General features: G+C 40.3%; 1 protein-coding gene across 1 annotated transcript in view; it reads right to left on the reverse strand.

Moving 5' to 3' along the window:
* Positions 1-5,205: 5,205 nt before the first annotated feature.
* LOC307271029 (LHFPL tetraspan subfamily member 6 protein) overlaps positions 5,206-16,818 on the reverse strand; it is a 46,690-nt gene continuing 35,077 nt past the window's right edge. Inside the window, exons 3-4 of the mRNA XM_080053550.1 lie at positions 10,977-11,075; positions 5,206-6,081 (exon numbers count right to left, since the gene is read on the reverse strand). Of these exons, the coding sequence (XP_079909676.1) occupies positions 5,963-6,081; positions 10,977-11,075 (218 nt within the window). The 3' untranslated portion in view covers positions 5,206-5,962. The remainder of the gene's footprint in view (positions 6,082-10,976; positions 11,076-16,818) is intronic.

The raw sequence follows: 16,818 nt of genomic DNA on the forward strand, positions 1-16,818 counted from the left end.
TATCCATTTTAAATAAATAGATTCATAATAATAAAATAGATTTACCAATGTCTCATTTTTCTGATGTTTGATGTGTGTTTTGATTCTGGACAATAAGGATTGTGTGAGCAGACTGCGCTTGGTTGACAGTATGACTCTCCTTTTATTTGCTGCCAAACTTACAACTTTTTAATAGGCCTTTTCCACAGAAGACACTTTGTAGTGGTATCAAAAACACAGGTGTAATTAACTAAATTAATTATGGCTTCATTCAATTTGCTTTCAATGTCCTGCTGACATTGTGCACTGTCACAGCTTACTTGGACTTGGCTAGATTGGAGCCATTGTTAATGTAGTTCCTATCAACTGTGCTTTTCCTGCTACAACTTAATCAGAATGTCTGCTGTAACAAAGGGGCTTACTCTGCAGCCCCATGTAATTTACGAGCATAGCTCCACCTACTTTGAACCTGAGCCAAGGTGTAATTATCCAGACTACTAACTTGGGTGTTGCAGTTCATTTTAAAAGGTAAACAGTGTCAGTGTTAATATCAAGGAGACTCTAGCACTTTTTCTAATTCAAATATGCCCACCAGTACATGGATTACCTTTTCTGAGTTGAAATAAATTGCTATTTTAGAAGCCCTTCTAACCACAGCCTCCCTGTATCTCTGTAGTTGAACCAGTGAACCTTGAGTTGTAATCCACATATACTGTTACCCTGTCTGTGAGCTTCGAGTAACAGCCTCTGAGCCTCTTTGCTGATGCAATTTGTCCAGTGTATCTTACCATTCCCTTCATCCCACTGTCCATATAGGCATGATAATTGTCCGAGATCCAAAAAGCTGACATAGAAGGCTAATTGGAAGTTCCTTTGGTACTGTGGGGATTTGTACAAAACAAAATAAGGATCATGTGGCTGGGATTTTATTTCAAATCAGTTAGTTTTCTAGGCACACTGATTGCATTATAGTTGATGTAAAACACCCAATTAACTGTCTTAGTTATTTTGCTGAGTATACTTTAATACACATTTTAAATGTAACTATCATTAACTTCACTGGCTGTATTCATTCACCTGTTATTTCAAAACAAAATAACTGCCTCTAAAGGGGCGAAAAGAGGGATAGACTACAACTTTGCTATACAGTTTCCGTATGATTGCATTCATGGCTCACTATTACACTATATCCTACAGCGATATACAATATCTTAATGGAGATTGGTGTTATGGTAGCACAAAACGTTTTTTATGTAAGCAGAGTTGGTCTTAGGGTTAGTAATTATCCTACTAGGGTACAGTCAGGGAAACATTTAATTACAAAGAATGAATCGATGTGGACTGCAGAGGTTAAACTCTCTAAAGGCGATTTCTTCCTTAAATAATTCCCATTGCAACTATATTAAAAAAGACAATACTGATTATGTTTTATTTTCACTGATGTCATGTGATTGTTTATAATTACAAGAACATTCATTTTGTGGCACTGTATGACTGTGTTTGTTTATTTGGCCTTGAATTTCCTTCCTCTCGTGGCATTTTCCATGAAGATTAAATTCAAATTATTTAGGAAATAAAATGGAACACATTTATGCCGCCTACTTTTTGGATTCACTTCGAGCAGTCTTGCTAACAAGCTCTTAAAAACTTTATCCAGATAGTAATTCTGCTGGTCTTTTGAAATGATGAGATAAATACAGTCATATGAAAAAGTTTGGGACCCCCTTCTAATTTTGGGGATTTTTGTTCATCATTAGCTGGGATTTCAAAGAAGCAAATTCCTTTTCATATATGACATACCTTAGGGAAACAGAAGCAATTCAGCAGTGTCATTTTGTTTATTGGAATAATAGAAAATATGCAATAGGCATCATAACAAAATTTGACTGGTGCATAAATTTGGGCACCCCAAAAGAAAAATGACATCAGTACTTAGTTGAGCCTCCTTTTGCAAAAATAACAGCCTCTAGACGCCTTCGGTAGTCTGTGATGAGTGTCTGGATCCTGGATGTAGGTATTTTGAACATTCTTACATACTAAAGCGATCCAGTTCAGTTAAATGTGATGGCTGCCGAGCATGGAAAGCCCGCTTCAAATCATCCCATAGATTTTCGATGCTATTCAAATCATTGGACTGCAACGGCCATATTAGAACATTGTACTTTTCCCTCTGCAGGAATTTGAACTGTGTTAAGGGTCATTGTCTTGTTGGAATATCCAACCCCTGCGCAACTTCAACTTTGTTACTGATGCTTGAACATTATCCTGAATAATCTGTTGAAACTGGGTTGAATTCATCCGACTATCGACTTTAACCAGGGCCCCAGTCCCTGAAGTGGCCACAGCATGACCAAATTTAACAGTAGGTAGCAGATGTTTTTCTTGGAATGCAGTTGTCTTCTTTCGCAATGCAAAGCGCTTTTTATAAAGACCAAATAACTTAATTTTTGTCTCATCAGTCCAAAGCATTTTCTTCCAATATGAATCTGGCTTGTCTAAAGGAGCTTTTGCATACTCCATGCAACTGTATCTGTGGCGTGGGCGCAGAAAGGGCTTCCTTCTCATCACCCGGCCATACAGATGTTTTGGTGCAAATTGCGCTGAATTGTTGAACGATGTACAGATACACAATCTGCAGCCAGATGTTCTTGCAGGTCTTTGGAGGTGGTCTGTGGGTTGTGTGGAACCATTCTCACAATCCTCCACCTATGCCGCTCCTGTTTTTTTCTTGGTCTGCCATGCCTGGGTTTAACTGCCACTGTGCCTGTGTCCTTCCATTTCCTGACAATGTTCCCTACAGTCGAAATTGACAATTGAAACCATTGGGAAAGCTTCTTGTAGCCTTCCCCTAAACCATGACAATGAACAATCTTTGTTTTTCAGATCTTTTGGGAACTGCTTTGATGATCCCATTCTGTCTCACTTCAGCAGAGAGTCAAAGAGAAGTGCAACTTGCATTTAGGCACCTAAAATACCTTTTCTCATGATTAAACAGACATTTCTATGCGGTTCAAGGCTTAACAAGATAATCCAACCAACTTTGTGTTTAAAGTCATCAGTTTTACATGCTGTTACAGGCATTAAAATCAACAAAACCACAAGGGTTCCTATATTTTTGCACAGCCAGTTTTTCACATTTTATTTTATTTCATACAACCAAATACTGCTTTTCAAAAAATCTTTGTTTGGAAAACATCCCAGTATTTAGCTGTTCCTGGTAAATTAAAGACATACTACTTGTATCTTTTTTTTTGTGAAAGCAGAGTCAATTATAATGCCGGCTGAGAGGGGTTCCCAAACTTTTTCATATGACTGTACATAAATAGCCTACATATGTACACGTTTTGTGTGACTGTATTCAAAGTTTTGGCTAATTTGCATTTGTTTATTTGTTTCACCCATGAAAGTGACACTCTACACAAAATGTATCCTTTTTTGTATCAAATGCACAAACCATGTATGTATTAATGGTGCTTTGTGACTGCCAGTTCACCCAAATTATAAAACAAACTATTGTTTTTATGTTCTGGGATCAACCCGGCAGATAGTTTTGGTTTTTGTATCCTTTAACTAATCTGGAATCAGAGATTTCTGCCTCTACCCGAGACACTCAGTGCGTTTACATGCAGACTCATAATCGGGTAACTAAACGAATAAGACTTCAACAGGACTTTTTAACTGCATGTAAACACCTTTATCCGATCTACTTCTCACACAAATCGGCACAATAACGGACAAGAGATGTCGGATAAGAACACCTAGATAAGTCGTTCGTTGTCGGCATTCTCTCTGCATGTATACAGGGATCGGACATCGCTTATCGGACTTCTCGTTCTGTGCTTGTGTGCCTGCGCGTGATAGGCTACACCATGGGTTATTGACGGAAGAGAACCGGACGTGGCTCTTTCAACACTTGTTGAAAGCATGGTTGAAAGGGCTACAGCGCCACCTAGCATAGTGGAGACAGCCATGCATTGGACATTTATCCGATATCTGAAAGGCCATGTAAACTCAGACAAGTGACACGGTCCGTTCGAGTGTCTAGTTCGATATATGTGATAATCTAATCTAGTTGTGCCATGGAAACGCACTGACTGTAGGTGAGTATTATTGTGTGGTCCTTTCAGTAGAAAATACACCCCAAAGTGCTCACAGACAACAGCATCTCAGGTCAACTTAAAATTCAATTACCACCACCATGGCACAACAGTTGTAACAGCAGCTGTGCATCCCAGTTATTGCACATCTTGCATGTTTTTAAGACAATTAAAAAGGCCGCCTAGGAATAACAAGAGGTGGGATTTCACGCTACACCCTGTCAGTCTGTGGTTGGGGTTCGGCTATAGAGGAGGGAACGTTCCAACCTGACCCCAATGTGTCACCCTCTGCTGATGAGGCATCTGGTTTGACACTCTGTAACAATTGCGGGTGATATCAATCAGCACTGCAGATCAGAGAGAGTGCAGTATGCAGAGGAGCCACGCTAACATATTAAACAGAGCGGCACGTACTGAGAGATTTCTCAAGTGAGAATGGAGAGGAAAGGAGGGGGATGGGGGTAGTTGCCACTATCTGGGGGAATGTGGAGCACATAGTGAGAAAATGTGCATGCTAATAAGGGCCAAATACATTGGTAACAGCCATACTGTAAATTAAGTGACTGAACATTTGGGCTCGGATGAATCTCTGAAGTGTTGTTTGTTAAGCAAAGGAGGAAAAAAAATACCCGGAGTGGAACAAATGCCTCAAAAATATAGCTCACGCCTCTGGTGACAGAAATACAGCTGTGGGTAATTGCTATGAAAAGGTTACCGTCATTGTTATTCACATTACGAAGGCAGGTTAGGGAACTATGAGATATCCCTTGACTTTAAGCTGACGGAAGCACAGCTCCTCAATGTCCCGGGGTATGATTGCATCTGCGGCTTTGTCTGCAAGATTGTGGAGCTTTGAAGTTGAATATCCTGATCAAAAAGCGAATAATCTGACTAGAGGTCACAGGATTTAGCTAATCGATAATAGGGAGATGTTAAATTCACAGCACAGCCCGTCCTCATCCTTTATATCGACTGGGGAGAAAAAAGTAGGACTCCCACATGTTGTGAACACCAACTAAGATCACGAGGTCATGGGAAAAGCTTTTTAGGAATGTGAGTGGCCTGTTCCACTTACCTCAGGCTGTATTCTGTATATTAAAATAATAGGAATTCCAATCCAGAATTTCAATAAACATTTATTTACAAAAACGATAAAATAATGACAAAGAATAATTCGGAAAAGAGTGAATACAAAACATGTGCTAATATGACAAAATACATTATCATACACAACGTATATCTTATGAATGTGTTAAATAAACTATATGCTTAAGATTTGAGGGGGGGGGGGGGGGGGGGAATCCTAAAAGGCTGAGTTGAGGAAGCGGGCAGCCAGTGTTTGGATTGCTTTACGTTATAGGGATTATTGCATTTCAGTTTTGTGTTTTAAGGCAAGGATGAGACAGGAAGAGGAGACAGAAACACTTCACGTAACAATGGAAGCAATATTATTACCGTACTTTTTCTCTTCATCACAGGGCACACTATCACATAAACATCAATGACTCAAGAGGAGGAGGAAGACAAATACAAAGAGAATACTCTTTTTTCGTTAAAAGAAATAGTCATGTAACATTTTTTTTTACAAATAGGATTGGTCCATTACATTTTTCATTTAAGAACAGTTTATAAGAGAGAAACCAGTTTTTCCAAAGCCGTGTGTGTGTGTGTATGTGTGTGTGTGTGTGTTTGTGTGCTGCATAATGAAACAGTCCCTGCAGTTGTCAGATGAGTAGAGTCCTGTGATGTGCACCATAATGACTTGGTGTCTTTGGTGCCTGATGTGTCATATACTGGTGTCAGTCCATAGAGTCAGAGTCCTCTCCCTTTGGTCGTATACCCCCTAAGGTCTCTGCCTGTCCTCCCCTGTCCCTCTGAAGCTGTCTTCAGTACGGGTATTGCTTCTGCTTCTTCCCCGCGAAACAAGACAGCCAGGTGCATAGCAACATGGCGGCTGCAGCGCCTGCTCCCGTGCAGTAATACGCCCAACCGATCTGGCACGAACCTGCAGAGAAAAAAGCAGAGGATTTAGAGAAATCTTTTCATCCTTTATTTTATTTATCTATCCATCCATTCGGCGGAAAGATATCTCCAGAAACACATGAATGGATTTTAATGAAATGTGTACAGATAAACCTTTGGGTGGTGGAGCAACTGATTCCATTTCAGTTCGACCGGAATGCATCGGTGTTTGAAGAGACTTTAACTGTTTAATTAAATGTAGAGAGTATTTTTAGTTCTTAGAAATCCTCCACAGTCAATTATTTCTACAGTAAAATAAAATAGAAATTATACTAGTTAAGAGATGTTAGTTTTAACAAGGCTCACTCTTTTTGCTGTTTCTGATGTCAGTATAAATTATAATTTATGTTTAATCCATGTTTTTCTAATTTTTTTTTATTTACTCAATTAAATATCTCAATATCTCTTCCATTGGGCTCATTCAAAAGAGCTAAACAACTACTACTTACTGGACAATAGTGTATGAAGGAAGTAAAGGAGGATGATCCAGGTGTGGGAATGTCAACATTCATACATTTGTTTGTGGGTTGTGTTACTTGGTTCTAAGATTTTAAGGGTTTGTTTGCAGAATAAAATAAACAATTTAATTTATTGCAAACTAGAGTGTTAGGAACATTGTTAAAAGCATGATGTAGAAAAATTCAGTGTCTACGGAAGTTTGCAGTGGTTTGTCAGTAAGCAAGAATGTACAACGGTCGTAATTGTGAAGGTGACAGCCAACTGATCATACAGCTGTTCAATTCCTGCCTTAGATTCAACACTAACATGTCAGTGTTTTTAGAAAATGCTGTTAAAGTCCTTAACATTTTGTGTTCAGGCCACAACATTTCCCTTCCACTTGTGAAAAAGTGTAAGCATGGTTGAAACAAATGCACTGAACCTCATTTAACTTCATTAGCAAACAGACAGTCTGGTATGTGGCAAATGGAGTCTCATTATACATACTTTTGGAGAGCACACCAGTAGCATAGAAATACTGAAACTGAGCCAAAAGCCAAAAGCAAACACAGCATAAAGTGCTTTCTTAAGACCCCTCTTCTCTAATCTTTAGAAGAAACAAGGATATGACTTGTACATTTTGTGATGACCATCCAGAAATCTTATTATAAACAGAATTTAGGAGAATATCGTAATGAATATAATTATCCAATGAGCAGATGGGTGGGAGGAGGCAACATTGTCTCATTTACAAATCGTCTTCTCACTGGAAAACCTAATGCAACAGCCGCAACTAAAAGTACTTATTTCTCTGAGTTTAATTGTCTGTTGTCTCACTGTGTCGAAAACACCCTAACACAAATGAGATCCCCCTCTTTTAAAATGTTGCTGTAGTTAAATTATTAACAAGGAATATTCCACTTGAAAAACACGTTAGTTCAAAGCAATGACTTAGATTCTACACGCAGTCCTACTGTGGAGTTACGTTCTCATCTTAAAACATACATGCAATTAGTGTGTCCTGCAGCGCTACAGCCAAATTTATATTTCAATTACTAAATTCTCTCTTTATGTATAATGAATGAGTTTCTATACGAGAGACTCAGAGAACTGGTTGCGGAGAACACATCATTTGTGTGGGATCCAATGTTCTCATGGTAGAAGATCGTAGCCTTGGGGAAAGGTGCTAAGGATGAGGTGAAAACTGAGAATAGCTGTGGCACAGTCGTCTTCAACAAGGAGAGTTAATACCCCAGAGGCCCATAACAGCACACTGACGCAAGCAAAACATGTCAACAATAATTAATGTGTACCTCACGTCTTGTTATTTCAAAGAGGAAATCACAGAATGAAAATTTGATATCCAACTTAATTAGTTCTGATGACGTGTTCGTTCTGACATTTCAGTAATACAGAGACGATATGCTTAGGAATTTATATCCGTCAGAAATTATAATTGACTGGATTTTATGAACATAGTTGGGATTTAAAATTCTCAGTCGCATCCATCTGCTGACATAGTGGCAGCTGTAATTGGTATGAATCCATAATTCACATGACTTAAAATCCCTCAAAGCACAGTGTTAGTGTTGATTGTTTTTGATTAACATTGTTTAACACATGTCTGTTTAACATTCATCAACATTGAAATAACATTATTGTTATTTATGCCTCGTCTTTGACAGTTTTGAAAGATGGCGAATTTGTTCATCCATCTGTCCAGAGTTATATAACTCAACAACTGACCAGATTGTCATGAATTGTGATATGTATACCGTACTTTTCGGACTATAAGCCGCGACTTTTTCACAATATTTCGACCCTGTTATTACACAGCACAGTATATGTTCTGTAGCTACTAGGGATGGGCGTTAGTAATCGAGTACTCGAGTACTCCTCGTTTCAAATGAACTCGATTGGTGGATGAGGAAAATCGTTTTTTTTTTTTTTTTTTTTTTTTTGTAGCCTTTAGGCCGGCTGGCGGGCCACCCCTATTTTAAAATGTTATATACGTCTACAAAACGGCACAAAACGGATAAAATAAAGTTTAACAAAATTAAATATTTTGATGCAAGTGCAATAAACTGAGCGTTGTGTCAAAAAGCAACTGCAAATAACTGCCACCTCCGTGCCACCGCAGCGCAGCCTGTGTTCTCCACAGCACCGCGGAGCTGAACACGGTCTCTCCTTTCTCCAGAACATTGTCAGGAATATAACTGTCCAATTATTTCAAAGCAGATGATAAAATGACGTTTATAAAAAGGGGCGATGACACCTGTTACTCTCAGTTAGTATTAGTAATGAGTAGCCTAGACTCCAGGTGAGCATGCAAGGTGCTCTCCGCTTGGAAAGAAAAGTAAAGAAGAAGCAAGGCTTACTTCAGGCACATTCGCTCCGAACCAACAACAGTTAAGAAGCCTTCAATAGGGAATATGGGGATAAGATTCAAAAACCGACCGGTGTAACGTTCCGTTAATGAGGAATTAGTCGCGGTAATTATTCACGGACACGGAGTGAGCATTACGCGGTACAACTATCTGCTTTGGTGAGTTATGTATATGTATTTAAATTGTAGAACAATCATTTAATATTATTTGCTGTCCTTCTTATTTTAAATGGTGACTTAGGCTATTTTTTTGTTACAACTACAGCCCATGCTTTTTTTCTCCCCAACGCAGACCTACTCGATCGGATTAAATTGTGGCCCGTCTATTTAATTACTTTCAGTGAGGAAAATGTGTTTTAAACTTGTGGGAATAAATCCTTAATATCATATGGCAACTGTGACTGTTTGACAATAAGCATTGAGCGCTTTATTGCGGTGAACCCTTGTTCTGCGGACAGATGCGTTGCGTTCTAAAAATAGAAAAAAGTTTAACGAGGAATCGATTGATCCTCGAGGAATGCAAGCGATCACACGAGTAGTGAAAACACTCGTGCCCATCCCTAGTAGCTATTGCACTAAATGGTAACACTTGAATACGTTGTGCAAATATGCAACTTGTTTGTTGAAATGTTAATAAATGGGAGATTCCTCAAGCAGCCATCTCTTTCCCAACAATCCCCTCTGTGCACAAATTCTTACATATGGTAATTAAACATTATAACACCTGCGGCTTATAGTCCAGTGCGGCTTATAGTGCGGAAAATACGGTACATCCATTTTCTATTGGTGCACTGCTGCCACTTTCCCCTGAGTAACAGACATGTACAAACACAAATGGCCAGATTTCTCTAGAAATTGGCTGTGGATATGCATGGTTTCCAGTGAATGAATCCAAGGTTTTTGGTTGTCCCAGCTGCCCTTTCTTATAGTGCCTCCATCAGGCCAAAAATTCAATTTGGACACAATAAATATCAAAAACAAATGGTCAGATTGCAATGACATTCGCTGAATTACAAAAAGGATGGATCTTTTGATTTTGAACACTGCATTAGTTTTCTGCTTGTGCCGTCCTCAGCTCAAAACCTCAACTTCAGTCAGACTGAGAAGATATCTGAGATTTTAATGACCACATTGCTTTTTATTTAACAGCTCCCTTGGGATCATTTTATAAGGTTTTAAGCCCAGCATTGCTGAGGCTGAAAGAACAGAAAATTGTCAGTATGTTGTTTATTTCGTTCGATGGCTTTGTATTATGAGGTGTAATTAAAATCGAGCCCTACAGGGGAGACTAGCGGGAATTAGTAGTAATAATCCAGTCCAATGAACACATAACATCTTTGCATATCCTAAAGGTTGGGGAAGAAATTAAATAACTTATTTTCCCTAAAAAGTGGCAGACACTGTAGCGTTGATGTAAATTGAAATAGACAGAACATCTTAAGTGTACACCATGCCACTTGATTACATACGTTGTACGTTATGAGCAAACACATTTTCTTTTAAAATGTACCTTTGAGAATTAAAATATTATAATCACTGCAAATGTCTCGGTGTACCTCGGAACATAACACTATTTGATAAGCATCAAATAAAACAGCAGCTGCCGAATGAAAAGCTCCCCCACCCGCTTAGTGTCTGATACAGTAGCATATTACAGTCTGTGAGATGGTCCTGAGAACGCAAGCTGAATACAGAGTACAAATCGGGCTCCTGGTTATTCTCAGCACATATTAATAGCTTTTAAACACTTCAGGAATCGCCCACATGTGCTGTTGAATTTGAATCATACATTTTAAAATACCAAGGGAATGATGTCTCTTCTATATATGACAGTACCAGAGAGTTGTCTGTCTGCTTGGTTTCTAAAAACAGGCAGTATGTCAAGGGCCAGATGTAAAAGTCTGTTACCAGTTTCCCATTTCCTCATAGCTTTGTCTGTTCTAGGAATAGAACTACCACAAGAAAAACTCCCACAGTCAAGGTTGAAGCATCAGTGTGTCGTTGAGGCGCTGTGTGTGGGTGTGTAGGTTGGATGTGCCTGCTAGACATCTTACCTAGTTGGAACTGGTCTGAGCTGTTGTTGCAGGTCTGCTGTACTTCCTCACTGTCCCATCCCAGTGGATAGAGTGCACAGCCCGATCCTATGAGCAGACCTGAGAACCACAGAGAGAGAGAGAGAGAGAGAGTCTGTCAGAGATGAAGAAATGGCAGTCACTTGAGTGAGCACTGGTGGTGCAAAAGATATAACAAAATATGGCTGGAGGCAGACAAGACACCGTCTGTGTGGGAAGGAACTGCAGCAAGGACAAACTCTCATTATTATCAAGGTGCTCACTCAGCTCCTTGTGGGACGTCTGCATTGTTTCGGTGAGACCTTTTGCCTGTGTGGGTTTTCATAATTCAAGAATCTTTTCATTAACGAGGAAGAAAAATGCAAAGCAGAGTTTTTTTTGTTGCTTTGTTGCACAAAGACATCCAGCAAGGTGATATCAATTTAAATTCAGGTTTTATGTGGGATTCTCTCCCATTCTTTGGTTTATGTTTTAATTACAATGATCTGCTGCTATCCAGCAGAGTGAAGTGTGTGACCTCACCTCAGTGATTTTTGTTTTTCCACTTTATCAAGCGTTTGCAGCAGATACTGACAGCGAGGCAGCTCTGACCTGTTCCAGCAGTTTTCAACCTGAACAAGCCAAACATCCCTTTGTAAAAGGACACGGCTCGTGATTTTAACACTCCATCACGGTTTTACTGCGACAAAACAAAGCACTCCTCTGCCAGAAACTCATAAAACCTCTGCAAATTAACAACGAACATATGCAAATAGCTTGGCAATTTCTCACACAGGCAACAGCGGATAAAAAAAAACAAGCATTTTTTTTGCATGCAATAATTACTGTAAAAGTGTAAAATCCTTTAGGGACTGCTTTATGTCAGTGATAAAGAGACTTATGACGGTGCTTAAAGCTGCACACAGAGACAAGAGTAAAATCTAGTCAAAGCCATTACATTAAGGATTAATATCCCCAATATTAGCCCTTAGCCAGGTCTTGACAAGTTATTCCCTGGATGCCAAGGCCTGTCTCTAGAAATTACCCTGTGGGGGTCCCTGCTAGGTGGCTTTGCCATCACATTAGCTTAATCCCTTCCGATGAGTCTGCCCTTCTATCAGTGTTGGGATGCGAGGAAGGGAATGCAAAAATGCACAGCCCTCCAACCTGATTACTCCTGCCATCCAGGAGGACTGCATTACTACATCTAGGCCAGATAACAAGCAGGAATTAATCCATGTGCTAATGCAGATTGGCTATAGACAAACCGGCTAACGTCGGAGGTGGAGTAGGAAAAGTGAAAGAGACATCTGTGTTTTCGTTAGTCACGAAAGCCATCACTTCTAGTGTAATAGTCTCGCTCATTATGGCACCTGCAGTAGAAAAATCAATTCAGTGAAAGTCTTGCATGTTGATGGGACTGAAGGGACAGAGGTTCAAACCAAGTCTGGGACGTTACAGCTCAACATCAGAGGGGATCCGGGGGATTGTCATACGTAAAAACCAAACTGTTTCTTCTTCAGACCCTTAAGAAAACTTCAGTCGAATTTCTCCTTCAGACCTTAAAACTACCTTAAGCTAAGCACTACAGCAAAAGTATCACAGGAGCATTTGATGTAAATCCCTCTACAAGAACCCACTGTGCAGTGTGCAACCCCGAGGAAAAGAAAAATCCACTATTCAACAAGGCTCAATAATTAATGTAAGAGCATGTTCTATACAGTGGGTCTATAATGTTATAACTTGTGTTTTGATTAAAATGTGTAACAGTAAAGACTGTAAAATGTGATCATAATGTATTCACCATTAATATTTAACAAAATCCAATATTCTCTTTCAGCGAAGCGGAGATATACAGCAGTATGTAATCAAATTGAATTTACTTGCAGTACAACAGAGGGAAAAAAATCATGTCTTTTTTACCCTCAGAGTCATTATTATGAAATCCCACAAAACTAGTATTTCCAAGAAAAACATCAAGATTTATGGGGCTTCTCAATCATTCTTTGATTCACACATTTTAAAGTAAGCAAAACCAGCTGCTCTGTAGCAGGCACCTCAGAGAGAACAATGGAGAAGTAAAGACTTGTGTAAATAGTTTCCACATTAGTTCAGATGGTGATGATGGCAAGGAATGTTGAAGAAAAAAGAACTACAGTCAGAGGAGAAATGATTGCCAAAACAAAGAGAGGAGCTCAGTTCAATTGTGTAACCGCTAAAATAAATCAAAGTTTTTTTTTGGGTGAACCGTGTTGTTTTTTGGGGAGCCTGCCACACTGCAGTGGGTGAAATCAATAGCCCCTTTTACACAGCCAGTGAAAGCCGGGAATATGCCGGAATTTCGGCCCTCCGCCCTGCTGTATAAATGCGACCGTTGCGGAACGAGGGAAGAAAGGTGCGAGAGATTGTTCCGGGAATTTTACTACCTCGGGGGGTAGTAAGATTCCCGACACAATCAGTTCCGCCTCTCTGTTTAAATGCGGCCAGCTTGTTGTTGCGGAACAGGAGGGCGTTTGACGTTCCATAGCCTACGTTCTAAACATGCGACCATGTTAGCAGTTGAAGGACGTATGTTTAACATTAACCACGGCGGCCTGATGTCCCGTAAAAATCACCAAATAAAAGGAACGGCGTATAATCTAGCTGGTCATAAAGTCCGCTGCTCAATCCAAACCCCCACACTTCATTTTGCAGAGTGTATGAGTCTATTTCTGCCCAGGGAAAGTTGTACAATGGGAAAGCTAGGCTAAGCTAGGCTAGGCTAAGCTAGTCTGCGACCGGATCGCCACCGCTATTATTATTATCCTAAGTCTGAGCGTATATCCACACTTTATTTCTGTCTACAGTAACGTGACTTCACACGTGTATAGTGTCTGATTGGCAGATCGCTGCCCTTACAAAGAGACTCGCTCACAGCCAACCTGTCACACAAACACACACACACACACACACACACACACACACACACACCGACACAGAGGTGAAGCAGTGAGCAGCGGAGTGATTTTTGTCAGTTTGGATAACAGTCTCAGAGATGTTGGACTCAGCGTGTCGCAAGATCAACCGGCACATCGTGGGGACAGTAAAATACGGCCCTCTTACTGCAAGCTCCAGCACTTCTGCTCTCAATTCACCGGCCAGTGTTAAAGCAGCTGACCGGCGCGGCGCTAAATGTTTACGTCACACCTGATGCTGTTTACAAGCACCTCTTTCATTCCGGAACGCTGTGTAAAAGGGGCTACTGATGCGCCAGCAGGCCAGCGTTGCTTGGTTCTGTGTAAATAACACAGAAGCAAGTAAAGCCAGCATATTGGAGTGATGTTGTTCCGTCAATATGCCACAATCTCTGTGTAAAAGGGGCTAATGTGAGCTGTCACACAAACAGCACACACAAATCACTGTTGGAACAGATGAACACTAATATGAACACACCAACCAGATATAATTAATTTCCATATGAAATGTGGTTCCACATTTCTCTTTTGGTGTTTATTTATTCATTCCCACTGTAGTTAATTACATTGGAATCCCATCCTCCACACTTCACTATATCTCACAATGTGGGTTATTGAGAACCAGAGGTAGGGAGGCTGCCGACTGGGACGTGGGAGAATGATTGCCAAGAATGAAACATGTTCATTCCCATAATGTTTATGAGGCAAGCTGCTGGAAAGAAGTGTGGAGAGGTAACTACTGCATGCTCCGATTCTCTGTGTGGGCTGTTGTAGACCAATACTTCTTGTTATTCTTATTTCCTAAGATGCGCTCCGACCTGCACACACAGACAGAGATTGGAGTCATTTAGCATGTTGTTGTCAGCTGCAGCAGCTTGTGACCTCTTAAACTGTGGAAAGACCTTCTTGTGACCTCCCATTACAGACCAAGGCACTTTCTATTATGTAATATGTTTTTTTCATAAATCGTATTGTGAATTCCCCTGAAATTTCTTGACCTAAATCTGGTACCCTGGCCCCCCGGCTTGAGAACCACTCAGCTAGCTGACACACTGCAATTACAAGCACTGCCCCACATGCTAGACTTCATAAGATAAGATAATACTTAATGATCCCCTCTGGAAAGGTTGGTTCTCTGTAAAAGAAAATGGAGATAAAGTAGCACTAGTAATCACACAGTAGAATGACAAAACTGCAAATAAAATATTGATAAATTAAACTCTCGAATGATGTTGAATGAAATACACAGGAAAAATTGTTGACCACAGTATTACAGAGCATCAAATAAATACATTCTGAACAAGAATTTGCTGCATTGAATACCAAAAAAACACACCAAAGTTGAGCAGCTGTGCTAGCCACCTGGCACTATGGTATATAAATGGCTAGAGTTAATTCTTAGTTTAAAGATTAACCTGATCAGGTGACTGTTGTGGGCTCTAATCTCAGAGGATGAGATGAAATTTGGCTTGAAGCTTTTCTATCTTGTTTGCTATTTTAAGAACTGTTGTGCTGCCAGCCTTTCAAAACACACCAACCAAGTGCAAAGGTGCATCCCATTATGTAATATTGTACTGGGCTGGAGTTGGCAAATGCCCAAATAACTTCACCCAAAATGAAAACAGCCATATTGGCTGGAACACAGGTCTTACGTGAATTTAATGTCCCTTCCACAAACCACAAAAAAAGGTTCTATTCTCTTTTAGACATGATCGACTTAAACAAGCGTCTCATTTCTCTGTGAGCAGCAGATGGCCGTCCCATGATGAAATCCTTGCAGAACTTCACTATAAGCTGCTGTCATGGGGAGGCTAGTGAGTCACCAGAAGCCTGTAACTGCAGCTACACAAGGCTGTAGAAGAGACGGACAGAAAAGGTCATAAATGTGAGATATCAGCCATTACCACCAGCATCCACTGACACTTTGTGTGCCTTCCATAGACGCCATTAAGAATAAAAAATAACCAGTTTCTCTTTAGCAGGCATCAGCCATTCCCTTAGGTCAAACTTGAAGATGCCCTCAGCCTTCCGGGAGATCATTGGAGATTCAGCGGCTTCTCAAATCAACACAGGCCTGTTTGTTTACTTTACTGTGTTTTTTTTGCCAGCAACCTCAGTTTGTTAACCTTCCCCTATTTCAGAGTCGTGTTTCAGTTGCCATGGCATCCAGCTGTTGCCTGATATGTCTTCTCTGGCGGAGGAGAAGGAAGAGGAGGAGAGGGACAGAGAGAGAGGCCAGACAACTTATTCACGGATCAAGTTTCAATTGATCTCCCGTGCAAGTCGATGTCCGAATGACTATCTCAGGAGCTAATGGCTTCTCTGAAAGGCTCTTCTATGAACTGGGAAGGAGTTCAGTTGAATAGACTTAACAAAATACAATTAGTCTAACATATCAGTCTTCAAAACCATAAGATCCGCTCTAATATAGAGAAATTTGTTCTGTATATCATTGCTTCAGATTTCATCATCATTATAGCTGAGAGCTCCCTTTTGAAATTGCATTTTCAGTGCTGTAAAAAGCAAAGAGAGAAGTTCTTTATTCACTCAGAGCTGCTCTATTGTTACCCATCCCCTTTCCGCCAATGCTTTTTACCTGAATGAAAAAACTGCCCCCTTTTCATAACCCCCACATTCTGTGATTTTAAGGAATGCCGATGCCTTTTGTGAAGCTTTCCTGCTCTGTCAAGAACCAAGGGGATTTCTTTACCCTACTTCAAGCCCCGAGACAATACCATTCAAGGTTATCATTCAAAAGGCCAAAGAGGACAGGGAGAAAGGGCTGCCGCTAAGCTGGAGAGAGAGTTTTGGTGGCCAGGGAATCGGAGGAGTGGGGATGTGCCTGAATGGGCCTGCTCAAAGTAGGACATTCCCATTTGGGCTTGGAGGAT

This window comes from Ammodytes marinus, assembly GCF_949987685.1.
Source record: "Ammodytes marinus genome assembly, chromosome: 3".
NCBI lineage: Eukaryota > Metazoa > Chordata > Actinopteri > Uranoscopiformes > Ammodytidae > Ammodytes > Ammodytes marinus.